This window comes from Cervus canadensis, chromosome 30 (genome assembly GCF_019320065.1).
Source record: "Cervus canadensis isolate Bull #8, Minnesota chromosome 30, ASM1932006v1, whole genome shotgun sequence".
NCBI classification, from domain to species: Eukaryota; Metazoa; Chordata; class Mammalia; order Artiodactyla; family Cervidae; genus Cervus; species Cervus canadensis.
In genome coordinates this window covers 2,454,507-2,480,302 of record NC_057415.1, presented here as the reverse complement: position 1 = coordinate 2,480,302, position 25,796 = coordinate 2,454,507, and the positions used below count along the sequence as shown (strand labels likewise).

The following is a 25,796-nucleotide window of genomic DNA, read 5'->3' as shown; positions in this document are numbered from 1 at the left end:
GCCCCCGCCGCCCCGGGGGAAAGAGAGCGCGAGCGCGCTGAGCAGAGAGCGGGAGAAAGAGTCCTCGCCCGTCGGCCAGGAGGCCCCGGAGCCGGCCCATGGGGAGAGGACGCCCGGCGTCGGCCACCACGACCGCCGCCGCCCGCGCCGCGCCGGGCCCGTGAAGCCCAGGTAAGCGCAGAGACGGACGCCAGACCCGCGCCTTCTGGGGACGCCCGTAGCCGGGCATCTCCGAACCGAGCCTGGGCCACAAGCAGGGAGGGAGCTCTGCTTGCTCCTCTAGGCTGGGCCACACACCTCTGAAAGTTAGGATGCCCGATAGGGCTGGACCGTGTCGGAGCAGTGGCCCCAGAAAACCCAAGCGCCACATGTCACGGCTCGCCTGGGTTCCCTCGCCTCCTTCCTGGGGCTTACCCCAGTGGGCCATGCCGCCTTGCTGGGAGAGTGCAGCGGCTCCGGTGCCACCTGTCATCCTGGTCCTTTGCACGCACGTTCAATTTTCCCTCCTTTGCCTCTCTCTGGGGCCCAGCCTGCTTTCCCCGCCTCCTTCCCTCCCCCCGGCCAGGCTGCAGTTACCAGCGTCCACAGCGGCCTTCGCACTGCGGGCTAGACTGGGGTATCTAGACCCATCTGGTCTGAGGCCTCTAATCCCCCTCTCCCAGACTGACTCACTCCTTCCCTTGGGGGAGCAGCGGGGACCCCAGCCCCTAGCAGTTGTCCTGGAGCCAAGAAACTGTAAAGCACCGCTAAGGGGCTGCTCCTCCGTAGAGACACATTCGGGCCAGCAGCCCTGTTCTTCCCCGTGCCTCCAGCCTGCCCTGCCTGCACTGCCCACCCAAACAAGCCCAGGTCGGGCTGGGGGTGGCCTGGCAGCACCCCAGGAACCGCAGATGCAGCGCAGGAAGAGGCTTCCGAAACTGTGCGTCTCCCCACCCTGTTTGACACAAGGGCACACGGAGGCCCAGAGGAGTGAACTGACTTGCCCGAGGTCACACAGCAGGCGACTGGACCAGGGCCAGGATCCAACCTCCTTGTCTCCCAGGGCAGCGCCTTGTACAGAGCTCGTCTTTTGGGTTCTCACCCTCTGTCCTTCCCCATGGCTCGTGACCGGTTCCAGGCTCAACGAGGCCAGGACCTGTCATTCTAGAAGTGGCAGTCTCTGACGAGGGGCTCTGGCCCAGGTGGGCTGTCACGTTCCAGGCCCTTGGGGGACAGGGTAACCTCCCCCCTACTGGGCATCCCACCCAGGCAGGTCCTTCGAGTCTCATGTGGGCAGGTAGCATGGAACCTAGCTGTAGGTTGGCACTTGCCTTACTGGTTTGGGATGCCTTGGTGCTGCCAGGGCGGTGCCAGGACTAGCGTGCTTGAAGCATATTTCTAATCAGCTCATGCCTTCATGGTTCTGCTCCAGGGACCCCCTCTGGGAGAGCCCCATGAGGGCAGGAGAGTGATGGAGGGTACGCCCAGCTTCCTGAAGGACAGCCCAGCCTGGGAGAAGACAGCCCCTGAGAACGGCATCACAGGACCGGAGCTAGACACCCCGCCACGAGATGGCCTGCGCCCTGCCGCACTGTGCCTGGGAGAGCCCGCTCCCTTCTGGAGGGGCGTCCTGAGCACCCCAGGCTCCTGGCTGCCCCCTGGCTTCCCGCAGAGCCCCAAGGACACGCTCCCACTGGTGGAGGGTGAAGGTCCCCGGAACGGAGAGAGGAAGGCTGGCTGGCCAGGCAGCAAGGACGGGCTGCGCTGGAAGGAGGCGATGCTTACCCATCCGCTGGCATTCTGTGGGTCACCGTGCCCGCCTCGCTATGGCCCCCTGGTTCCTGAGCATAATGGTGGCCACCCCAAGAGTGACCCTGTGGCCTTCCGGCCCTTGCACTGCCCCTTCCTTCTGGAGACCAAGATCCTGGAGCGAGCTCCTTTCTGGATGCCCACCTGCTTGCCACCCTACCTAGTGTCCAGCCTGCCCCCAGAGCATCCATGTGACTGGCCCCTGGCCCCGCACCCTTGGGTGTACTCCGGGGGCCAGCCCAAAGTGCCCTCTGCCTTCAGCTTAGGCAGCAAGGTGAGTGTTGGAGCAGAAAGGGTACCTGGGGCTCAGGCCACACAAGGGGGCTCAGCAGGCCCCGGGGACAGCACCGGCAGGGCCAAACCACTCTGCCAATCCATTCTGATGAAGAGATGAGGTGGTACCCAGGTGGGGGAGGAGGCTCTCAGCTCAGACAGAGTCAGCCCCAAGCAATTCCTTTTCTGGGCATAGCCTTCTCATTAGGTGATGTTTACCCATCTGCTGGCATTCTGCCCGCCTCACTACAGCCCCCCGATCCCTGAGCATAAGGGTGGCCATCCCAAGAGCGACCCTGTGGCCTCTGGGCCATTTCAGGAATTGACTCACCCATTGTCCACCCAGAAGGAGACCCTGGGAACTGGGGCCTAGGAGGAGGGACAGACAAGGCCCTCTGGGATGTGCTGGTGGTCCTATGGGCTGTACCTATGGCACCTCTCCTCCAAGTGGCCTCCAGGGTCATCTTGGGGATGAGATGTAAAATATTTTGAATCCAGTATGGTACAGGGCATCACACCATCTGAACAGATCCTGGAGGCCCTTTGACTGTGCATGGCATTAACCCTTTAGTTACTGGATTATGGGGAGACCTGAGAAATCCTAGGGAAAGATCTGGGATGTCCAAGGCTATGAGGCTGTGGAGCAGGCATTTAGAGGTCCAGTGCCTATTAACCAGTATATTCTTCCATATTTTCACAACTCTTAAAGCCACACAGGCACACACCTGTTCTTGTCCTTTTACACACTGGGAAGCAAAGTCAGTACTAGCTTAATCCCTTCTCCTCTCTTTAGGGCTTTTACCACAAGGATCCAAGCATACTCAGGCTGGCAAAGGACCCACTGGCAACTGTGGAACCCGGGTTGCTGGGCTCAGCCCCTGGTGGGCATCTCCAGAGAACTGGGGAGGTGGAACGCCCTTCTCTCCACCAGAGGGATGGAGAGATAGGAGTTGGCAGGCATCCGAACCTTTGCCCCCTTCTCCTGGGACATCCAGACACTGTGCCCCGGGCCCCGTGGCCCACTTGTTCCCCAGGCCTGGTTCATACTCTTGGCAATGTCTGGGCTGTCCCCAGAGGTGGGAGCCTTGGGTACCAGCTCGGGTCATCAGCCACAACAAGGTGCCCGTCTCCTGGGCCTCCTTCCACCCAGGCAGGCTATTGCTCATCTCACCCACCAGCTAGAGATGACCCTTGCGGGCAGTGCCCGGAGGACCTGGAGGGGGCCACCAGTGAGCCCAGTGAATCCAGCCAGGAAGCCTACAAGACCCCTGGTCCCAGGGCCTGCCCGCCCAGCCATCACACCAAGCTGAAGAAGACATGGCTCACTCGACACTCTGAGCAGTTCGGGTGCCCAGACAGCTGCCCTGCGGAGGAGGAGAGCCCGGCAGCCCAGCTGCGAGCCCTCAAGAGGTCAAGCAACCCTGAGGTCCAGGGAACAGCGAGCAGCCCAGCTGCCAAGCGCCCGACTGGTCCTTTCCCGGGCAGTGCGGGGCAGGGGGCCAGAGGCCAGCAGGAAGTGCTGGACTCATTATTTGGGAACAAGGCGGAGACAGAACAGCGTGATGGCCACAGAGGTAAGGGGACCGAGGTGGGGTGGAAGGGGGTGTTGCAGGGGGCCCCACTTGGGAGGGCGCCACCAGGACAGGGCCTTCCAGGGAGGTGGGGTCCGTAGTCCTTTATCAGTGGGTTACGCCCAACTGCCCCATTGCCCGCCTTGATGGGATAGCTCGCTGGGAATCCCTTAGTATCTACAGGCCAGAGCCTTCCAGCAAGTGGCTCCTATTTTCATGTGCCTCCTCCCAAGTCATGGCATACTAGTAGAATATAATGACAGGGTTCAGAGCGTGGAGTCAAAGGACTGGGTCCTGACTTGACTGATTGGTGCTGTGTGACCTTGGGCTAGTTACTTCACCTCTCTGGACCTCAGTTTCTTCATCTATAAAATGGGAATAAAGACAACACCTACCTCGTAAAGATTGCTGCAAAGATGAAACCATATCATTCACATGAAGGGTACTGAGTAAGCATACCATGAACAGGCATCTCTGTGATTATCTGGGCCACAAACCCCACTGGAGGAATTGCCTCTCCTGAAGGACCCCTTGTCCTGCTCCAGGAACAAATGACAACTCTCTAGGCCAGTTGGATCATGGAGAGTCAGTTTGGACATTGCTGGTGTTAGGACTTGGGCACGTCTTGGACCCCTGTGTCTCTCAGGGGTCACGCCCTTCACAGAGGCGTCTGGCACCGCCGACCCAGCCTCGGTTCCTCGGGATCACCTCAGTTCCTTGGCCTCCTGGGAGCTGGGCCTGGATCCCGACTCTTTCGCCGGCCTTGCACCCCTGCACCCAGCACGGGTCTGTCTGCGCCCTCCCAGGCCTCTGCCTAGGGCGGGAAGCGCTCGGCCCCTCCACCGCCTTCTTGGGTTACTGCACCTGTGGCCTCTGATGAAACTCTGCAGCCTTCTCACCTTCCAGCGCCCTCTGTCCACATTGGGATTGCCTCTTCACGCTGTCACACAGCCAGTGGCATCACTGAGCCTGCGGCAGAGCCATCCCAAATCTACACCGACTGCATCCAGGGCCCCAGCTGCCCTAGTATCATAGAGCCCACCTCTTGGCTCATCAGTCCATGTCAGGGCTCGCTCTTTTGAAGTTTTTGGAGGCCTGCTTCCCTTGTTCCGAATAGGGGCAGGCTGGGTGCTAAGGCAGGGCCTGGAACTCACCAAAGCCCAGGAGGCCCGGATGCCTGACTTGCTGCATTGTCTCCCCAGGACCCCGGGACGATGGGGCCAGCATGCAGGCCCTGGGGCTTCAGGATACACCTTGCGTGGCTCCTGTGGCAGGCATCACTCAGTGCCAAGGCTGTGCCCAGGCAGCTGGCGAGACAGGAGGGCCGGCCCGCTCCTCCCAGCCAGTGTCCAGGTGAGCCTGTTGCCCCTGGCTGCCCCCAGCATCCTCCCAGTGGGGGCTCCCCGCTCACCTGCCTCCACCCTGTCTCCAGATTGCCGCTGGGAGGGGAGCAGCCACAGGAGGAAGACTCGGCAGCCAGCTCCAAGGAGGGAGGAGGGTCTGGCCCGGAGGCTGGGCTCAGCGTGGGCCTCGCCAAGCACCTGCTCAGCGCACTGGGGGACCGGCTGTGCCGCGTCCTGAGGAGGGAGCGGGAGGCCCTGGCCTTGGCACAGCAGGAAGGTGAGTGCGCCCATGGGGCATTCACCCTGCGAGGGCCTGATCCTGTGGTCAGTGCTTCCCCTCCAGTACTGCCTGCCTGTCCCGCCTCCAGCTCAGCTCAGGAGCTCCTGCCTTGCTGTGCCCATATTTCCAGCTCAGGCTCTGAGTCAACTTGTATTCTGAAGTTTCTGGCCTGGGCGGGGGATGTTGGGAAGGTGTAAAACCTGGTCTGGCCCAACCCTCCTAGAGCTTTGGGCTTGCTAGGGAAACAAGATTGAATGCCAAGTGTCTGTAAGAGCTCCGGGCTCCGGGAGGTGGTGGGGGAGCTCCCTGTGGCTTTGCACGGGAGGGGGGTGGCCAGCTGTCAGGCCCTGGGAGGCTGGTAGGACTGGGGCCAAGGTTAGAGGTGAGCAGAGTGCAGGGTGTTCGGCTAGTGCTCTGGCTCCAGCCTCTCCCTCCCGTTTGTTGTTGTTCAGTCACCAAATCGAGTCTGACTCTTTGTGACCCCAGGGACTGCAGCACACCAGGCTTCCCTGTCCTTCACCATCTCCCAGTTTGCTCAAACTCATGTCCATTGAGTCAGTGACGCCATCCAACCATCTCTGTCGCCCCTTCTCCTGCCCTCAATCTTTCCCAGCATCAGGGTCTTTTCCAGGCTCCCTTCCGTGGGATCCTGGAAAACACACACCCTCGGTCTTGTCACTTCCTGGATGGGGCCCACAGGTGGCTCCCTCTTTTTTTAATTTTGTACTGGGGTGCAGCCAAGTAACAATGTTGTGATAGTTTCAGTTGGACAGCAAAGGGACTCAGCCATACACATACATGTGTCCACTCTCCCCCAAACCTCCCTCCCATCCAGGCATTGGTGGCTCCCTCCTGTCCTAGAAAGTCCAGCCCCTTCCCCTCTCACAGCCAGCTCCTGTCCACCCTACCACTCCCTCCGCCTGGATTCCCAGCACACCGCATCACTGTCTGCCCGGCTCACTCGAGCTTGTCTGCTCCCTCGGGCCTTGGCACCCTCAGTTCCCTCTGTCTGGAATGCCCTTCTCCTCCCTTCCTACCTGGTGAATGAAAACTTACTCATCACTCGGGGCCCGTTTGGGCAGCTGTCCCCACCCTCATCCTTCCGTCCCGCTCATAATCTAGCAGCCACCCCGTGATGCCATGATCACTGCCGTGTTTGTGGGCTCATCTCTTGCCTTGTGATGTGTGTGCTGGGAGGGCAAGCACCAGGTTCTGACCAGCTTTGAGCTACCAGCACCCAGTCCGAGATCGGACAAGCGTGTGTCTAATGAGTAAATGAACGTCTGCTCACCAGCGACCTCCCACCTGCCAGCAAGTGCTTAGTCTGAAACTCTGGGTGAGAGAGGGAGTAAGGTTTCCTCTTCTGAGATACAGAGGGGTCCCTGAGGAAATGGGCTTCCCAGGTGGCACTAGTGCTAAAGAACCTACCTGCCAATGCAGGAGATGGAGTAGACGCAGGTTCCATCCCTGGGTTGGGAAGATCCCCTGGAGGAGGGCATGGCAACCCACTCCAGTATCCTTGCCAGCCCACTCCAGAATCCCATGGACAGAGGAGCCTGGTGGGCTACAGTCCATGAGGTCGCAGAGTCAGACATGACTGAGTGACTTAGCACGCACGCCCCTGAGAAGACCCCACTGCTCTGGAGGATGAGGGGATGAAGGGTTGTGTTGGGTGGATCTGGAAGCCCTGGGACAGGCGTTGGAGGGGCACACTGACTGAGCTGTCCTGGGTGGGTTGGTTGCAGATGGTGGTGCGGTGGAGGGGCTGTTGAGTAATCCAGGGTGACTGCAAGAGGCCTGTCTCCCTTTCGGGGTAGCCCCTCAGTGGAAACTGCCCCCGTCTATGCATCCCTCCCGCATGAGGTCCTCAAAGAGGCCGCTGGCTTGCGGCCTCTCTGACCCTGTTCTCTCCTGTGGTTGGCAGGCCAGGCGCCAGTGGGGACCGAGGACGACCCGGGCCTTCCACGCTGCTGCAGTCACTGCCACCACGGACTGTTCAATACCCACTGGCGATGCCCTCACTGCAGCCACCGGCTGTGTGTGGCCTGTGGTCGCATGGCAGGTGCTGGGAGGGCCAGGGAGAAAGCAGGTAGGAGAGGAGCTGGGGGGCTCAGAAGGGCTGCTTTAGAGTTCAAGGTCAGGGACTTCCCTGGTGGTCCAGTGGTTAAGACTGTGCGTCCACTGCAGGGAGCATGGGTTCGATCCCCAGTCAGGGAACTAAGATCCTACATGCCTCAAGGCATGGGCCAAAAAAAAAAAGAGTTCAAGGCCATTTCTTGGCTGAGTCTCCCCAAGACAGTCTCCCTCCGCAGACTGCTCAATGCCCCTTGGATCAGACAGATCAGAGGGCCATGCCTGTGTTCTAGCCCACCCTTGAAAGAAATCACATGCCTACTCTCTGCCTCTCACTTTGCTCAGCTTGTACCTTTTTAAACCTTACAACACTGGGAGGTGGGTATTATTGCCTCCATTTTCCAGATAGTAAGAGAAACTCACGTTAAGTGACTTGCCCAAGGTCACACAAGTAAGCGTTAGGTCCAGGATTTAAAGTCAGGTCTTCTGACTCCAAGTCCTGCTGTCTTCGTGGTTCTCAGCTTTCTCTCCCTTGGCTCAACTCAGCCACCTCAACTCTTGAAGTTTCCCAGTGTTCCAACAGACATGGCCAAAAAGAGTTCCAGGGTCAGAAACCGTTTGGAACACCATATTCTACGTGATCATCTTGCAATGCACTCAGCGTATTAAAGGCTCTGTGTTCTGCAAGCAGAATCTTATGTCACTGTGGAACCCAAGTTTCCCAGGAGGCCCGTATTTTATAGGTTGTGAAGGTCCCCGATTGAAATATCACGCCCTTGCCCTTCTTCCCTGACCTTAACCTGGGGTTACCTTGATTTCCTGACCCACAGCGTCTGCTTTCCCACCCCAACAGGCTCTCAGGGACAGTCCGCAGAGAAGTGTGGCCAGGAGGTCGGGCACGGCGCCAGTTCCCTGATGCTCACCCAGTTTGTCTCCAGTCGGGGTGAGCCTCCTTGGAGGGGCAGGGGAGACAGAGGGCGGGTCCAGGGGGAGACCAGCTTCCTGTGTGGATGTCCCTCGGCCCTATCCCATGTCCTCCTGGCGAGTGAGGCCAAGCAGTGTGGGAGTGGCCCCCTGTCTGCCGTCACTGGCAAATTCCATCTCCCCTCTACCCCTTACAGCTTTGGCAGAATTAAGCACTGCAATGCACCAGGTCTGGGTGAAGTTTGACATCCGAGGGCACTGCCCCTGCCAAGCTGATGCCCGAGTGTGGACCGCTGGGGATGGGGGCCCGCAGGTAAGAAAGCAGGGCGCTAGCCTGCAGGGCCCAGGATAAGGCAGCGTGTCTTCAAATCCCTGACCTCGGCAGGGTATGGTCCTTTACTTCGGTGGGAATGAAGAGGGACGTGGAAGCCGGGTGAAGTCGGGACACTTCTCTTCTTACCCTGGGGACCAGGATGCCTGGAATGAGCTCGAGCATCTGCCCCCACCCAGGCCCCAGAAGTCCTCACTCTCTGCCTGCCCGGAGCTCCCGCCTTCTTTGTGCGCTTCTTTGTGCGTGTTCTTGCTATAACTGTTGAGTTTCTTCTTTCTGCTCCTGGGAGTGCGCCCCCGCAGGCGGAGTGTCCCCAGCTTCTCAATATGCGCATGCGTATTCACTTGTTTCAGTCGTGTCTGACTCTTTGCAACTCCGTAGACTGTAGCCCGCCAGGCTCCTCTGTCCATGGGATTCTCCAGGCAAGATCACTGGAGTGGGTTGCCACCCTCCTCCAGGGGATCTTCCCCACCCAGGGATCAAACCCAGGTCTCTTATGTCTCCTGCATTGACAGATGGGTTTTTTTTTTTTTACCACTAGCGCCACCTGGGAAGTCCTCTTCTTAGTATTCCCCATGCCTAATACAGAGCAGGTGCTCAATACGCATTTCACAGTTGTTGTTGTTTTTTATGAAGTTCATGTACTTACTATAAAAGTCATATATTCAATAAATAGTTTAGAGAATGGTTTTTGTGTGTCAGATACTGTATACATTCCAGTTGTGGAAAATGTGGAAAATATAGATAAGAAAACAGCAACAGCTTATAATGTCACCATTGTCGTTTTGACATATTTCTCTACAATCATTTGCCTCCATGTTTATTCCAGCCTCTTTTACAAAGACTTTAGATCCGGCTGCATGCATGAGTCCATGGGCAACTTTTCTCCACCTAACGCTCTATCATATGACATTTTGCTCCTTGTAAACACCATTTTAGGACTTACAGGGGTCCACTGTGAATACTTGGGGGTTGAATTGAATTGAGTTGCATTTGCTGTTTTTACATCTCTGATTGGATTGGGGTGGGGGGGTGGTGACTTGGTTTAACAGAAGGAGCCGATGGAGAAAACTCCCCCAACTCCACAACCTTCCTGCAACGGGGATACCAACAGGACCAAGGACATTAAAGAGGGTGAGCAGTCCCCTGCCCCTCACTCAGACTGTGTGGGGGAAGCTGAGTCAGGTTGGAATCCCCAGGAGAGACTGGAATTGCTTTAGCCATCCCCACCCCCATCACCATTTGTCTCCTCAAGTCATCCTAAAGAAAGTGTGCTGTGTGTGTGAAGTCACTTCAGTCGTGTCTGACTCTTTGAGACCCCAGGGACTGTAGCCCACCAGGCTCCTCTGTCCATGGGCTTCTCCAGGCAAGAATACTGGAGTGGGTTGCCATGCCCTCCTCCATCTAAAGAAAATCAATCTCAGTAAAATCTAGGATAAGACTTCTAGCTCTTCTCCGCCCAGACCCCTGATCTGAGTCCCTCTTCTGCAGAGGTCCTAGAGACCCTGCAGGAAAGCTGGTGGGAGGCGAGTGCATCTAGGGCAGGGTTGAGATGGGCAAGGCCAGCGAAAGCTAAGCAGGCAATGGAACCTCAACAGAAAGGTGAAGCCCCGCACCCTTCTCCTTCACAGAGACCCCAGACTCCACAGAGACCCCGGCAGAAGACCGTGCCAGCCGAGGGCCCCTGCCTTGTCCCTCTCTGTGTGAACTGCTGGCCTCCACCGCTGTCAAACTCTGCCTGGGGCATGAACGGATACACATGGCCTTTGCCCCTGTCACTCCGGCCCTGCCCAGCGTGAGCAAGGGCATGAAGGGAGGGCTGGAGGCCCGGGGCCCAAGCTGGGCTGGCCTCCCCGGTAGGCTCAGGTGGGTCCTGAGTACTCCCTCCCCTCCGTCCCTCCCTCCCCGCAGGACGACCGCATCACCAACATCCTGGACAGCATCATTGCGCAGGTCGTGGAGCGGAAGATCCAGGAGAAAGCCTTGGGGCCAGGTCTGCGGGCCGGGCCGGGGCTGCGGGCCGGGCCGGGCCTGCGCAAGGGCCTGGGCCTGCCCCTCTCCCCCGTTCGGCCCCGGCTGCCTCCCCCTGGAGCTCTGCTGTGGCTACAGGAGCCCAGGCCTCAGCGAGGCTTCCACCTCTTCCAGGAGCACTGGAGGCAGGGCCAGGTGAGGCTCCCAGCCCTCACGGCCTTGCCTGAGAGGCCTGAGAGAGGTTGCCTGGGCCCCCCTGCCTCTGCTCTTTGGCCCTGCGATCCTCAGTGCTCTGTGCTTGCCTTGAGGGGTTACCCTAGTCTTGGGGGCTGTGATGGGGTCCCTGGTGTCTGGGTTGAGTCTGTTGGGCATGACCACCCCCTTCCAATACACACAGGCCTTTGATCTTGAGGCCAAGGCAGACCTGGTTAGTCACTCAGAGGGAACAAGGCTGGTCCCCATGCTGTTGTGGTGCCCGACAACACACTACAGTCTGGCCCCATCGGGTACCCCCTCCATTCTCCCCGTGTTCCCCTTTCTTTCCCCACTGCAGCCTGTGCTGGTGTCAGGAATTCAGAGGACACTTCAGGGCCACCTGTGGGGGTCAGAAGCTCTCGGGGCACTCGGAGGCCAGGTGCAGGCGCTGACCCCCCTTGGGCCTCCCCAGCCCACCAGCCTGGGCAGCGCGACATTCTGGGAGGGATTCTCCCGGCCTGAGAGTGAGTATCCCAGACAGGGAGGAGGAGGCGGGAGCCTGAGCCTGGGGCGTGGCAGTGGGCAACCTGAGGAGTCTCAGAGTGGACCTGGTGGCAGCTAGAAGCAGAGCCCCCTGCAGAAACTAGACTGTCGCCACCACAGGGGCAGGGCCCTCTGGGCCAATGAGGTTTCTCCCTGGGCCAATATCTGTTCTGTCTCTCCACTAGGTCGCCCGAAGTCAGATGAGAGCTTGGTGTTCCTGCTGCACAGAGGTCTGGGGGACGAGGACACCAGCAGGTATGTGGTGCCAAGGGCTGCCCGGGCCTCGCCACATCTCCTGTTTGGCCTTGGGATCCTCAGTGCTCTGTGCTTGCCTTGGGGGGGTTACCCTAGTCTCAGGGGCTGTGATGGGGTCCCTGGTGCCTGAGTTGAGTCTGTTGGGCATGACATTATCCAACTCCCCCCCCCACGCCCCGCACACACACACACAGGGTAGAGAACCTGGCTGCCAGCCTGCCACTCCCAGAGTACTGTGCCCGCCACGGGAAACTCAACCTGGCCTCCTACCTCCCTCCGGGCCCTGTCCTGCGTCCACTGGAGCCCCAGCTGTGGGCAGCCTATGGTGAGTGTCCACTCCACTCCCGCCCAGTCCCTACCCCTCTCCCTGTCTTCCCCAAGAACCCGTGAGTCTGTGCCAAGGTCCTGGGGCCCATTCCCAACTAGCCTTTCTCCACCTCCGTACAGGTGTGAGCCCACACCGTGGGCACCTGGGGACCAAGAACCTCTGTGTGGAGGTGACCGACCTGGTCAGCGTCCTGGTACGTGCTGAAGCCCCCCTGCCCGCCTGGCGCCAGACACAGAAAGGTGCGTCCTCAGCTGGAAGCAGGGGTGGCCACGAGCTTCTGAGGCCAAGTGGTGTCCCTGCTGGCCCTGGCGTCCTCCTGAGCCGTCTTTCTTTCCCAGATTTCCTCTCAGGCCTGGATGGGGAGGGGCTGTGGTCCCCGGGCAGCCAGGTCAGCACCGTGTGGCATGTGTTCCGGGCACAGGACGCCCAGCGCATCCGCCGCTTCCTCCAGATGGTGAGGAGGGAGCTGGGGAACCCTCCCCTTCCCCTCCCAGCCCCAGGAGCTCTCCCTCTGTGTATGTACCCCGTGTGCTCGCTCCCTCGCCTCAGGTGAGCTGGACTCGACAGGCGCAGAGAAGGCAGACTGGGCCCTTAGGAGAGGTGTGTGGTGGGGTGCACAGAAAGTGGGGGGTTGAGGCCGGACCTAGTGGTGAAATGAGGCAAGAGCGGCCACAGGCTGGGCCCTGGGTCTGTCATCTTTGTTAATTGTCACCGACACCACATTCAGTAGGGCTTCCCTGGTGACTCAGGATGGTAAAGAGTTTGCGTGCAATGCAGGAAACTCGGGGTTCAATCCCTGGGTCAGGAAGATCCCCTGGAGAAGGGAATGGCAACCCACTCCAGTATTCTTGCCTGGAGAATTACCTGGACAGCAGAACCTGGTGGGCTGCAGTCCATGGGGTCACAGAGTCAGACAGGACTGAACGACTGACCCACACACACACCCCATCCGGGAGATGCTTTCCCACTGTGCAGATGGGAGCACTGAGGCTGGGACCCACGCTCATGGCTGTTCCCAGCTTAGGTTACTACACTGTGCTTCTCCTGGGGGCAGCCAGCCAAGGGGAGCAGAAGCTCATCTGAGAACCCTTCCCACTGCTCCCCTCCCTGGCATCCGCACTTTATGAGGAGGTGCCCTTTGGGGTGCTAGCAAGGAGCAGCTGAGGGGGCAGCCATCGTAGGCAGAGGGAGAGATGTGACCTAGAGAAGGGGCAGGGAAGAAGAGGAGAGGCTGAGCAGGAGGCGGCAGAGGCCCTGTGGTTCCAAAGTCCAGTGGAGCCCTGACTGTCCTAGGGAAGGGACGACCACCAAGGGTCACCCCGCTCAGGCACACGTGCACACAGACATGCAAGCGTCAGCCCAGCTGTCCACCCCACCCCCCACCATGGGCTGAAACACACAGAGGGGAGCAGACCACAGTAGGCCTTCACACACACGGCCTTGTCTGGGCTGGGTGTGGCCGGGTGTGGGCAGTCCTGCATGGCCAAAGCCGATGATTCAGGGTGAGGGTCTGAGGGGCACAACCTCACTGAGAGGCCTGGGAAACACTGCTCAGAGTCCAGGTTGGAATTTCTTGGCACCTGCCTGGGGTTACCCTACGGTCCAGCCTGACTCATCAGCCTGGTCTTGGGAGGCCTGAACCCTGAGCCCAGGGATAATGGCTGAGGTCCTAACTGAAGGGCTTGGATGGAGCTGGGGGGCACTTGGAACACAAGGCTGCATTCCCCGGGCTCATGGCCTCCACGAGCCCCCCTCTGCACAAGGAGCTCCCCATTCTGGCTGGAGAGGAGAGGGGTGGTAAAGGCTCCCAAAGCTTTGCCTGCTTCAGAGGCCTCAGCCTGGACAGTCTAGCCGGTCCATCCACTGAGAGTCGGAACTTCCGAGTCTGGATCTGGGATCTTAGGAAAATCTGACCAAAGCTTCAAATTGTCTCCCTAGGGGCATACGGCTACCTACTCACCCACAATTTAGCATGCAGTTCAGGATGTCCCTGGACTCCACCAAATTAAGAGCTCCTGGCGTAGACAGTTTATGAGTTGCAATTCTGCAGGATGTCTTCCTGGGTTTTGGAGAAAGGAGTACCTTTGAAGGAGGGAGCAGAGAGCCCAGGGCCAGAGACACAGAGGCTATTCAAGTCATCTAGCCCCAGGAAAAGCAGAGATTTGGACCCTCTGCCTCAGACTCTTAATCCTTCCTTCTAATCTTCTTCCAGCCAGATCTCTGCTTTGCTGGCCTAAGCGGCCCCAGCCCCCAGCACCCAGTTCCTGTCCCACCCACCCCTGCATCCTCCCCCACCTGCCCTTCAAGACTCTACAGCTCCTACCTGTGCCTCTGGCCTTTGGGAAGCCCACGCCCCGTCTCCCTGCAGCCCTGCCCTGGCCTCTCTCCCCTCCCCTTGTTCATCCCTCCTTCTCTTCTTTGAGGTGTGCCCCACGGGGGCAGGAACCTTGGAGCCTGGTACCCCTGGCAGGTGCTACCTGGATGCAGGGCTGCGGCGGCGCCTGCGGGAGGAGTGGGGTGTGAGCTGCTGGACCCTGCTGCAGGCCCCCGGAGAAGCCGTGCTGGTGCCCGCGGGGGCTCCCCACCAGGTGCTTCCCTAGCGCGTGCCAGTGGGGGCTCTGCAGAGCGCTCAGGGTATCAGAAGCGGTCCCCAGGCTGTCACACCCTCCGACCCTCTCAATTCCTCCCGCGGAGCTAGGCAGAACAGGGAGTCACGCCTCCATTGGAGGGAAGAAGAGAATCCTGTGGTCTTGAAGTCATCAAGCTTACGGGGCATCAAGCTTGTCCCTCGATGTCTGCCCTGCCTGCGCCATCTCTGGCATCCCCTTGGCCTGCTTTTGGCCACGTCCTTTGTGGTGCCCCTTGCTGGATCCAGGGTGTCCCCTTTCTGAGAGCCGGTTGGGTGGGGCTCATTAACGAGAAGTAGCGCTCAGGGGTCAGAGGGGCAGGATGCGTCGCCCTGAGTCTCCGTTGACCCCCCCATCTGTCTCCTCCCTGGCACAGGTGCAGGGCCTGGTAAGCACAGTGAGCGTCACTCAGCACTTCCTGTCCCCCGAGACCTCTGCCCTCTCTGCTCAGCTCTGCCACCAGGGGCCCAGCCTGCCCACTGACCACCACCTGCTTTATGCCCAGGTGAGTGTGACGCTGGCCAGGAGCCTGGGTGTGCTGCCCCATTTCCCCAACAAGCAGAGCTGGGTCCAGCGAGGGCCTTCTTGGCAGGGAGAGCCTGGGGGCATGGCTAATCTCCTTGTCCTCTCTCTTTCTCCTAGATGGACTGGGCTGTGTTCCAAGCAGTGAAGGTGGCCGTGGGAACACTGCAAGAGGCTAAATAGGGGTGGGAGGTCCCAGGTGTCTGGGGTAGAGGTCAGGGGCAGGCAGACCAGTGCTCAGCGCAGGCACAGCTTCAGTAGAGAACGGCACTGGGGAACTTGGGGACTTTGGATCAATTCCGCATTCTGGACACAAGCAGGCACCACGTTCCCTGCCCCTGACCTGAGCCCTGATGCCAACACCCACAGTGCCACTGAAGCTCACACCTGCCCTTTGCAGACTGGCACCTGCTCTGGCCCTGAGCCCTTCTCCCAGGTACCAGACCCAGACTGGGGGAGTGATTGTCTCCTTCTAACCCCTGTCCCCCAACCCAGCAGACAAACAGCCCTTCCCTGGGGGACCTCAGGCCTCATTCTGGCTTAAGCGACACCTTCTGTTGCTGCTTCACCTCCTGCTGTCTCCTGTGCCTGAGCTCTGCTCACACCGCCCACATCCTCCCGGGCTCCCGGAGGCCCTTCACCCTGCTGGCATGCTGGACAAGGGGTCACTGACATCCCGCCGTCCTGCCAGACAGCTGTGAAGTGTGGGGAGGGGCCGGCCTCAGGTCACCATCTAGGCTTGGCTGGAGGGGGTGATATGGGCGAGGCCCCATCCCTGCTTCCTCCTCTCGCCTCCATCCTTGGATTTCCATTAAAAGCTGTTGTTTTGTGAATGCTGCCTTGTGGTTGGCCACGCTCCTGCAGGCCCCATGGATGGGGAGGGAGGGGGACACCTGGACTTGGAGCAGGGTGGGAGGGGGCTGAAGCAGTGGTGACCGGGACCTCAGACACCCCTGCCTGCTCCTCTTAGGGTGGGGGGACGCTGTGTTCCTCCCTCCCACAGAGGAGCAAAGGGGGGCTGACCTTGAGGATGCTCCTGACAGCAGGCAAGGCGGGGGTCTCAGCCATAGCAGCATGGCATCTCCCTGTGTGATACTAGAGACCCAGAAGCCCTAACTCTCCTTGCAAACTTCAGGCCACCCCGTCTCTCCTGTCGGAACTGGAGCTCTGGGAGCCTGGCCCCAGAGAGCCCTCGACCAGCCTTTTGCCATCAGTGCCCATGGCTAGCCCTATGCCCACTGGCTGGTCCTGGAGACGGTTGGCAGCCCCTCCCCACCCCCAGGGCCCTCTGGTGTGGCTCCACCCCTCCCCCCTTCCGTGTATTTCTCACCCCCAACACGCTCTGACTCTTGTTATAATTGTTCATGCGGTGGTTCTGGGAATGTTATTTTTTTTTATGAAATAAAATTTTTTATTATAAATTTAAAATACTTTCAGAACTTTGAGAAAATAAGAAACCTGTATACTATTTACCTCCACTCACCTTCAATCTAACCACTCTTATAATGTTGGTGTATTTCCTTTAGTTTTTTTTTTTTCTCCAGGGATCTGTTTTACACATGGTTGAACTGGGGGTGTTTTGTATTAGGTTTCTTTCTTTAACACTGATCATCATTTTCTGAGTTGCTCTCTAAACGTTATTTTAAGAAAGTGTTAGTCGCCCAGTCGTGTCTGACTCTTTGAGACCCTATGGACTGTAGCCCACGGGCTCCTCTGTCCATAGGATTCTCCAGGCAAGAATACTGGACTGAGTTGCCATTCCCTTCTCCAGCAGATCTTTCTGACCCAGGGATCGAACCCCAGTCTCCTGCATTGCTTCCAGATTCTTTATCATCTGAGCCACCGGGGAAGCCAATGTATTTTAAATGGTCGCTTATATTGTCTTAGGCTTGGCAGTGATTTACATAAACATCGCCCATTTTTTTAAAAATTAGATTTCTTCCTTGTATGCAAAGCTAGGCTATTTTTTTTTTTTTTCCTGGAATAGGAAAAAAAGAGAAAATTAAGGAACTACTGCCTTTGATGTGTCAGTGTTTTAACTGATCTCATTGAATCCCTTTATCATAACTTTGGGATCGATATTATTTAATTTTATTTTAGAGAAGAGTTAAGTCACACCCAAGGTCACACAGCATCACCCAAGGTCACAGCAATTTTAGTGGCAGCATTGGGACCGGAGCCAAGTTTCCTGACTCGAGCCACCTCATTTGTATTACAGTCTTCACGCTTAATGGACTTTGCAGATGGCCTTGCTGCCGTCTCCTCTGTGCTCTTCCTTCCGGTACAGACAGGCACTTCACAGCTGATCATGTTCCAAGTGGCACAGAGTGAGCTGTCCTTACCTGTATCTCACCTTGTAATGCCGTGTCCTGATGCCACCCCAGAACCCCCTACACGGGGTCCTTCCTGTGGGAAGACGGGGATGGCCTCGTGACAGGGCCTCTCCCCACTCCAAACCTCTCTGCCACCTCCCTTTTCGTGGCGGGTTGTAACATCCTTGAGGCATATTGGGTCGGGCTCCTAGTGAACAGCAGGTGGACCAAATGTTCCAGGACTCACCTGGGGGTGAAGCCAATTCAGGTGGGGACTGACCCTGAAACAACTTAGGGCCCTTGGTGGCCCTCTTCCTCAAGGAGGCTCAATGGGCCACCCCCAGTCCAGCCCTGTCCTTTGGGCCTTTGTTTCTCCCCGCATCCCATGGTCTACCTGCTCCAGTCCTGCTCACCGGCCCAGATTTCACAACCTCAGAGCTGGAAGTGATGCCAGAATGTACATATCCAACTCCGCCTTTTTCTTTTTTCTTATCAGATTCATTTTTTAGGCTTTTCTTTTGGGGGGGTGTACTCTGTGGCTTGTGGGATCTTAGATCCCCAATAAGGACTAAAGCCAAGCCCTGGGCAGTGAAGGTGATAAGTCTCTTCTTTTTTTTTCTTTTAGATGTTTAATTTTGGAATGATTTGAGGTTTCCAGTTGAGTCACAGAGATACTACAGAAAGTTCCCAGTTAGCCTTCATTAACTTCCTCTCATGGTAACATCTTAAATAATCATGGTCGTGGCAGTATTAAATCGCTTCAGTCGTGTCCATCTCTTTGCAACCCTACGAATGGTAGCCCGCCAGCCTCCTCTCTCCAGGCACGATACTGGAGTGGGTTGCCATGTCCTCCTCCAGGGTATCTTCCCGACCCGGGGATCGAACCCTTGTCTCTTAACATCTCCTACACTGGCAGGTGGGTTCTTTACCACTAGCGCCACCTGGGAAGCCCATATAGCCAGGGTACAGTGATCAGAATGTAAGAAGTTGATATTGATACAACTCTATTAACTAAGCAACAGACTTTATTGGGCTTTCACTAATTTTCTGTTTGAGGATCCACCCATCTTCCCTACAGGTGGCCTGGAGGATAGATGTGGCTCCCTCGAGGTCACTCGGGAAGCTAGTGGCAGGGCACAGGTTGAAGTCAGGCCTCCTCCTCCCAGTGCCCTGGCCTGCTGCCCTCCTCACCCTTCCTGCTTTGTCCAGGGCCAGGGCTGCTGCTCCTTAAAAGAACTCTAGCTTCACCGACACCCTTACCCCACCTTGCTTGCCTGGCCCAATTTTGAGGTTGCCTACACTGTCTTTCTGCACATGTGCTCACATGCACATGCGTGTCCACAGGCCCTGAGATGGCTGGCCCAAGCCTGGCTCCTGTGGGCGCTAGAAGCGCTGCACCACAGGGCCAACCAGTTCAGCCACTCTGTCCACTGGGCTGCATGTGGCCACCCACACGAGCCAGTGCTCTAGCCTCTGTGGGAATGGAGGACGCAGAGCACACTTGATGGAGCCCTACCTTGGTTTCAGGTTCTAGAAGTTTCTATCTCAGCCCCTCTCCCTCCCTCAGCTTTTCCAGTTCTGCCTTGGGGCCTCTCCTGTCTCCTGTCTCCATCTGGCGTGTGTCCTCTGACACCTGGAGACAGTCGCTTTCTGTTGTCCTTCTCAGCATCTGTGAAGGCCTGGTAAAGAACCCTCCTGCCAATGCAGGAGACATAAGAGAGGCAGGTTCTATCCCTGGGTCAGGAAGATCCCCTGCTGGAGGACATGGCAACCCACTCCAGTGATCTTGCCTGGAGAATCCCATGGACAGAGGAGCCTGGCGGGCTACAGTCCACGGGGTCGCAAAAAGAGTCAGACATGACTAAAGAGGCTTAGCACGGCACAGCACAACCCCCTCCAGGGCCTTCCACCCATGGGGCCCTTCACTGTTTACAGCTGGTTTTCAAGTTTCTCTTATGTGCTTCCCATCACAGGGGTGATTAGGTCCACTCAACTGGCGAGGAACGCTTTGCCCAGTTGATAATGGGGAGAGTGGAGCCGCGGTTTGCCACAGCCTTTGCTCTTCCAGGCAGTTAGGCTGTCTGGTGTTTATCTTAGGCCGCCTCTGAGGCTTTCAGAGCCCTGCCCAGACATGATCTCACTCTCTCTCAAATCATCCCTGGGAGGCAGAAGGGAGTCTGGGATGAATGCTGTCCCCATTTCACAGATGTGAAAATAAAGGTCTAAACACACATATATACATGCATGTGTTCCCGGCAAATACGTGGAAAAGTTGCTTTGCAGTCCTGGGGGCCTGATTTCGGCCCTGTGAATTCAGTTGTTTGGAACATTCGAGGTCTTGGATGGGGTGGGGGCAGCAGTGTTCACAAGTGCCTCACAAGATTGCGACTCTCCCAGTGATAACCCGCAGCTTAATCCAGTGCCCTACCTCCAGGGACCTTGCAGTCAGTTTAGTATTTGAAAAGGGCCTAAGGAGGCTTACCTGGTGTGTCTGGAATTCCCTAGACTAAGGTCTAGTTCATGGTGGCCCTGTAAGCACATTTCAAAAAAGTGAGCCTTTGTTTGGTCACCACAAATGCGGTAGCCAGGAGAGCCCAGCCTGGAGCGTTGCTGGGCCGCTTGATGGTGGTGACCCACGCTGGACAGTCCAGAGTTCCTCTATGATGGCTCAGCTTCCCAGCAGTCCTGGGAAGGAAGAGCTGTTAGCAGCTTACTGTAGAAAAAAGCAGAGACATCACTTTGCCAGCAAAGGTCCAGCAGTCTATGGTTTTTCCAGTAGTCATATGTGGATGTGAGAGTTAGACCATAAAGAAAGCTGAACGTCAAAGAACTGATGCTTTCAAATTGTGGTGTTGGAGGACTTCTGAAAGTTCCTTGGACAGCAAGGGAGATCAAACCAGTCAATCCTAAAGAAAATCAGCCCTGAACATTTATTGGAAGGACTGATGCTGAAGCTGAACCTCCAATACTTTGGCCACCCGATGTGAAGAGACAACTCACTGGAAAAGACCCTGATTCTAGGAAAGATTGAGGGCAGAAGGAGGGGACGACAGGATGAGATGGTTGGATGGCATCACCAACTCAATGGACATGAGTTTGAGTGAACTCTGGGAGATGGTGAAGGACAGGGAAGCCTGGCATGCTGCAGACCGTGTCTCATAAAGAGTTGGACATGACTTAGCAACTGAATGACAACAAGAAAGATAAGGAAACAGGCCCACAAAACAGACCCCCAAACAAGCCCTTGACTCTATTAGGGCACAGAGTCAGCCAGGGAGCAATGGCTGGGCATCCAGATCCAAGTCCAAAGCTTAGCTCCACCAAGTTACTGTCCCCCCAAAAGGGACATGACCAAAGCCAGGAGGAGGGAAAAGGGAGCCCTCACTGGGACTGAGAAGCTCAGATTCCTCTGGTTTCTATTTTGACTTCCTGTCCTGAGAAGAGGTTAAAGGAAGGAGGAAAGGTCAGGCTGGGGGAGAAGGAGGAGCTCCTGAAATCAACGCACACCCGGATCTCAATAGAGCAGAACCCCACCAACGTGGTAGTGGGGGTGGGGGCGGTGCGGTAACAACAAAGTTGAAGGAGTAGTACCCATCCCCTGAAGTGGAGAGGCCCTGACCCTGCGTGGGAAATGCGGCGGACCGGGGGCCGGGACAAGGTTGATGACGGCTACACGCACTGATCTCTGCCCCAAGTTCTGCCTCCTATGGCCAGGCACACCTTGCCATCCCAGCTCTGCAACCTCCCTCCTCTGAGCGCCTGCAGCATCTCCTGCCCGAACCGATTTTTTTTTTAACCAATCGTGTAGCACTCGCCTTAAAAGTCAGCTGGCTTTCCATTATCTGTCTATGTCCACCTTTCCAACTAGATCAGAATCTCCTCCAAGGCAGGAGCTCTTGTCCTCCCTGCCACGTGACAGCCAGTACACTCTCGGTAGAGAAATAAGGTTATTTGGGAAGTGTCATTTAGGGCAATGCCGCGGTTTGTTTACAAGTGCTGGACACTGGGTCCACGCCGCTAGCCCGGTGACGTCATCGGGTTTGTGTTGTCACCGTCGCTGGCTGCCGCGCCGCTCCGCAGCCTGCGGGCAGGTGACGTCACCGTCGGAACCTGGGCAGACAAGTGCGCGCTGGAGGGATTAGCAACGCTGGCGGCCTGAGTTGCCGGGAAAGAGGAGGAACCGACGCAACTGCAGATGCGGTGTGGCGTCCGCACGGTCAGGGCGTCAGCACCCCTTACGGACTGGCTCCGCCCCCGCCGTGACCTTTGCGCCCAGCCAATCCGAGCCGGCCGTCGTGACGCGCAGCCTATCAGCGTCCAGAACACCCGGGCGCTTCCGTGTTCGCCAGTGCACCCGACCCGAGTCCTCGGGGGAGGGGGCGAGGCCGACGGGCCCCACCGTCACCCACGTCCATCCCACCCGGCTCGGCCGACCTGCGGTTCCCGGCCCGCCGCCTCTCGGGGGACCTTATGGCTTCGGACGGCCTGAGAGGGGCGCTGACGGCCGTGCTGGGGGGCCGGGGGCTGCTCGTGCAGAACTATGATTCGGGGCCGGCTGGGGAGCCGCCGGCGCCGGTGCGGCTGCGGAAGAATGTCTGCTACGTGGTCCTGGCGGTGTTCCTCAACGAGCAGGTGAGCGTCCGCCCGGCGGGCCCACCGCCCAGGTCTCCGGGGCTCGCAGCCAGCCCCGGTAGGGAACAGAGGACGTACCGGCAACAGCCGCAGCCTGCTGGTGTGTGGCTCTTCCCAGTTTTGCAAAGCACTTTCACACTTAGATCTGAGCCTTGCGCAGTGCCGCCCTGCGATCCTCCCAACGTACGAGGGAGGGAACGGAGGCTCACAAGCCTGTTTCATCCCACCAGGCCTCAGTTCCTTGAGGGGAGGCTGCCTTACTCCTCTTCCATTCTCCCCAGAAGCTAGCGCGGTCCTCGCCACGGAGCGGGCTTAAAAACCTGTTCAGTGCTTCAGAGGCCTCCCCTGGGCCCCATGGGCAGTGAGTGCACAACTTTTGCGAACACCCAGGCCTCTGAGCCCCTGTCTGACGCTCTGTTTGGTGTCGATCCCTGTACACGGAGCGGTAACAACAGATAGAAGGGTCAGAGCCATAGGTAGGAGTTGTTTGGGGTGCGGGTTTGGGGTGTGTTTCAAAGCCTAGACAGGCCACAGGAGTTTATAAACCATGAGGGGAGGTGAGAGATATGTTGTGACTTGTACAGACACGAATCAGTGCAGGACGCATGGCAACCCTCCCTGGAGGCCTAATCTCCAGCCCCCGAAGCAGCTCCCAGGAGTCTTACCCCCTTTCTGAAATGGAAACCTGAATGCAGAGAAAGATGAACTGTAGAGACCGCTGCAGTCCCCACACCCAGGGCCAGTCCCCTGGAGAGCTCAGCAATTTCAGGGTGGTCCCTGGGATGTGGGTATTGAGCGACTATATCTGAGATTGGAGCTGGACCCAGAGCAAGTGAAGGCTGCTGGCTCTGCTGCCCCCCTGGAGCTCCCATCCCAGCTGTGGTGGGCGAGGACCTTCTCTCTCCCCCTCAGGATGAGGTGCTACTGGTCCAGGAGGCCAAGAAGGAGTGCCGTGGGTCGTGGTACCTTCCTGCGGGGCGGATGGAACCTGGGGAGACCATTGTGGAGGCGCTTCAGCGGGAGGTGAAGGAGGAGGCCGGGCTGCAGTGTGAGCCTCTGACGTTGCTGTCTGTGGAGGAACGGGGCCCCTCCTGGATCCGCTTCGCGTTCCTCACCTGCCCCACAGGTATGGCCCAGCAGGTGGCATTGTGGGCTGAGGGCAGTAGACACCGGTCCCCCGGCTGGTCCTCAGGAGAGATGAGCCCCTGTTCTAGCTAGTATAACCCTGGCATCTCCAGATTCCAGACTGAACACCTGACCCCAGGCCTCCCCCCAGGTCACAGCCAGAACCCTGGGTGGCCCTGTATTCTACCAGGTCCAGCACTTTATTCAACATAGACCTTTTCTCCCTCCCTGTCCCCTGGAGAAGGAAATGGCAACCCACTCCAGTATTCTTGTTTGGGAAATCCCATGGACAGAGGAGCCTGGTGGGCTAGAGTCGGTGGGGTTGCAGAGTTAAGACACAACTGAGCACATCCCCTGCATCTCCCCCAGGTGGAATTCTCAAGACTCCCAGGGAAGCAGATGCAGAGTCCCTACAGGCTGGCTGGTACCCACGAACCTCACTGCCTACCCCACTGCGGGCCCAGGACATTCTTCATCTGGTCGACCTCGCTGCCCAGTATCGCCAGCGAGCCAGGCACCCTCTCCTCCTTCCCCAAGAGCTTCCCTGCAGTCTAGTCTGCCAGCGGCTCGTGGCCATCTTCACCAGCGTCCAGACAGTGTGGGTGTTGGCGGGCACAGTGGGGACGCCTCACTTGCCCGTCACTGCCTGTGGCTTCGCTCCCATGGAGCAGAGGGGCGGCATCAAGATGGCCGTCTTGCGGTTGCTGCAGGAGTGTCTGACCCTGCACCACTTGGCAGTAGAGACCAAGGGGTTGCTTGGACTGCAACACCTGGGCAAAGACCTAACGGATGGCATCTGCATGAATGTGCTGGTCACTGTGGCTTTTCGGAATCCGGGCCTCCAAAACGAGCCCCCAAAGGTTCGGGGTGAGAACTTCTTTTGGTGGAAGGTGGTGGAGGAAGACCTGCAAAACCAGCTTTTACAGCGGCTTCGGGACTCGTCTGTCGTCCCAATCAACAGATAGGAGGTGGCCGTCAGTGGGCCGGAGTGGGGCAGGGGTGTGGTAGTCAGAGATCTTCTTGCATGGGGACCTGGGCAGTTCTCCTGGTTCCCGGGGGGACTGCGCCCTCTCTTGTCACCACGGAGCAGGTCCCTGCACAGTACCCAAAGGGACAATGCCTTTAACTGAACAAGGAGTCCAGAGCTCGGGGACCCAGTTGCCCTGAAGTTACAATGAGGGCAGTACTCCCTAAGGGGACGTGAGGACCTTTGGAACCTGAGGTGGCATCTCCTCCTCATTTTCTGTGCCCTTGCCAGATGCTAGGCACTTAGAACAGGGAACAGCTGTGGGGGAGGTCATTCCAAGGGAGTGGGGTCCCTGGCTGAGTAAATAGGTGTTACTAACTTTGCATTCCCACCTAAGTGTTTCTGTGGGTCGGACGTGAGCTGGAAGGGGGAGCTGCTACCAAGAGAAGCTCCTCCACTCATCCCATGGAAACCACGCAGGCCTTCCCAGACAGCAAGTGACCGGCTGGCAGGCTTCCTTTGTCCGCCACAGCTTGGCTCAGGCCTCCTCAGGGTGGGTGTGGGCACGTCCCCTCCAAGGTCTGTGCAGCGAGACTCCCAGGAGCTTCAGGTGGGCGAGGAGCTGTGAGAGCTGCCCCTCCCTTTTCTCTTTGAGCTTCTCTGAGGGATCAGCATCGCTCCACCCCCAGGCTCATTCCTTCCTCTGCCCTGGTACAGCTCCAGCCCAAAGCCAGACCAAAACCCTCTCTTCATTCCCCTTAGCTCAGCTGAATCATGGTAGGAATTATTTTTTTTTAAAAAAGAACTTTACTGAAGTTTAAGGGAAAACCAAAGGAAATGAAGAAATATGTACTGACTGCTATACACGCATCACTGATGTACAGTTTTGGTTCTGAGCAGGGAAGATACTTGGCTGGATTTCCCTTCTGACGTAACTCCACTCTGATGCCCAAGGACCAGGAAAACCTAGAGGCCCCTGCCCTGCCTCTCTGGGCCGCCATCTTGTTTTCCTGACCTCTGGAGCTGTGCTTGGAATCCTCTTGTTCCCTCTGAAGACTATCTTCCAGATGGAGTCAAACCCTTTTATTTTGGATCCCTTCTCTTAGTGTCTGAGGGACCCACTGCTCTGTAAGCACACTGGACAGTGACCTTTACTTCCATTATTTAGCCTATTATCAATAGTAGTTTTCAACCCTTCCCTGGTGACTCAGACAGTACAGAATCCACCAGCAATGCAGGAAACCTGGATTTGATCCCTGGGTCGGGAAGATCTCTTGGAGAAGGGAATGGCAACCCACTCTGGTATTCTTGCCCAGAGAATCCCATGGACAGAGGAGCCTGGCAGGCTACAGTCCATGGGGTCAGAAAGAGTCAGACACGACTAAGCACCTAACTCTTGCACTTTCAACCCCGGGTGCCCACTAGAATCACCTGGAGAGCCTTAAAAGAACAATTGTGGGTGCGCCCTCAGAGATCTGATTAACTGGTGGAGGGTGGGACTGGGGCATCGGGATTTTTAAAAGCAACCCACGTGAGTGGAACATGCCAGGAGGTGAAAGCCACTGATCAGCCCTCCCTCTTGCCTTCCCTGGAGGACTCTTGGTGACCCTCCTCCCCAGAGGATCTCCACGCACTCAGGGACTAGATTCTTTTAAATATGAGGCCCAGGACTTCCCTGGCAGTCCACACTCCCAATGCAGGGGGCATGGGTTTCATCCCTGGTCAGGAAACTAGAT

At 57.6% G+C, this 25,796-nt stretch overlaps 2 protein-coding genes across 3 annotated transcripts; both read left to right on the top strand.

Moving 5' to 3' along the window:
- Nucleotides 1-14: 14 nt before the first annotated feature.
- HR (HR lysine demethylase and nuclear receptor corepressor) lies at nt 15-15,857 on the top strand. 2 transcript variants are annotated; one of them, XM_043453538.1, is made up of 19 exons: nt 15-171; nt 1,412-2,062; nt 2,855-3,635; nt 4,835-4,985; nt 5,065-5,252; nt 7,180-7,344; nt 8,182-8,271; nt 8,450-8,565; nt 9,636-9,717; nt 10,215-10,378; nt 10,495-10,749; nt 11,108-11,273; nt 11,478-11,547; nt 11,742-11,872; nt 11,995-12,114; nt 12,214-12,329; nt 14,299-14,463; nt 14,879-15,007; nt 15,145-15,857. In XM_043453538.1, the coding sequence occupies exons 2-19, from the start codon at nt 1,451-1,453 to the stop codon at nt 15,205-15,207; spliced, it is 3,564 nt and encodes a 1,187-aa protein (XP_043309473.1). In that variant the 5' UTR covers nt 15-171; nt 1,412-1,450; the 3' UTR covers nt 15,208-15,857. The 2 variants fall into 2 exon arrangements, with proteins under 2 accessions (XP_043309473.1, XP_043309472.1); XM_043453537.1 differs by lacking the exons at nt 14,299-14,463; nt 14,879-15,007; nt 15,145-15,857 and adding an exon at nt 14,088-14,176 and having other exon boundaries at nt 16-171; nt 12,214-12,424.
- A 5,803-nt stretch (nt 15,858-21,660) lies between these two features.
- Nucleotides 21,661-24,438, top strand: NUDT18 (nudix hydrolase 18). The gene is made up of 3 exons (XM_043453357.1): nt 21,661-21,968; nt 22,881-23,094; nt 23,463-24,438. Exons 1-3 carry the CDS (start codon nt 21,807-21,809, stop codon nt 24,056-24,058), a joined length of 972 nt encoding a protein of 323 aa, XP_043309292.1. The 5' UTR covers nt 21,661-21,806; the 3' UTR covers nt 24,059-24,438.
- The last annotated feature ends 1,358 nt before the right edge of the window (nt 24,439-25,796 follow it).

What these genes read in the sequence shown, in the direction of transcription:
- HR (XM_043453538.1), top strand. Translation starts at nt 1,451, where the DNA reads ATGGAGGGTACGCCCAGCTTCCTGAAGGACAGCCCAGCCTGGGAGAAG. An exon ending in ACAGCGTGATGGCCACAGAG is followed by an intron (nt 3,636 to 4,834) that starts GTAAGGGGACCG and finishes TTGTCTCCCCAG; the next exon opens with GACCCCGGGACGATGGGGCC. An exon ending in AGCACTGGAGGCAGGGCCAG is followed by an intron (nt 10,750 to 11,107) that starts GTGAGGCTCCCA and finishes TCCCCACTGCAG; the next exon opens with CCTGTGCTGGTGTCAGGAAT.
- NUDT18 (XM_043453357.1), top strand. Translation starts at nt 21,807, where the DNA reads ATGGCTTCGGACGGCCTGAGAGGGGCGCTGACGGCCGTGCTGGGGGGC. An exon ending in CGGTGTTCCTCAACGAGCAG is followed by an intron (nt 21,969 to 22,880) that starts GTGAGCGTCCGC and finishes TCTCCCCCTCAG; the next exon opens with GATGAGGTGCTACTGGTCCA. An exon ending in GTTCCTCACCTGCCCCACAG is followed by an intron (nt 23,095 to 23,462) that starts GTATGGCCCAGC and finishes CATCTCCCCCAG; the next exon opens with GTGGAATTCTCAAGACTCCC.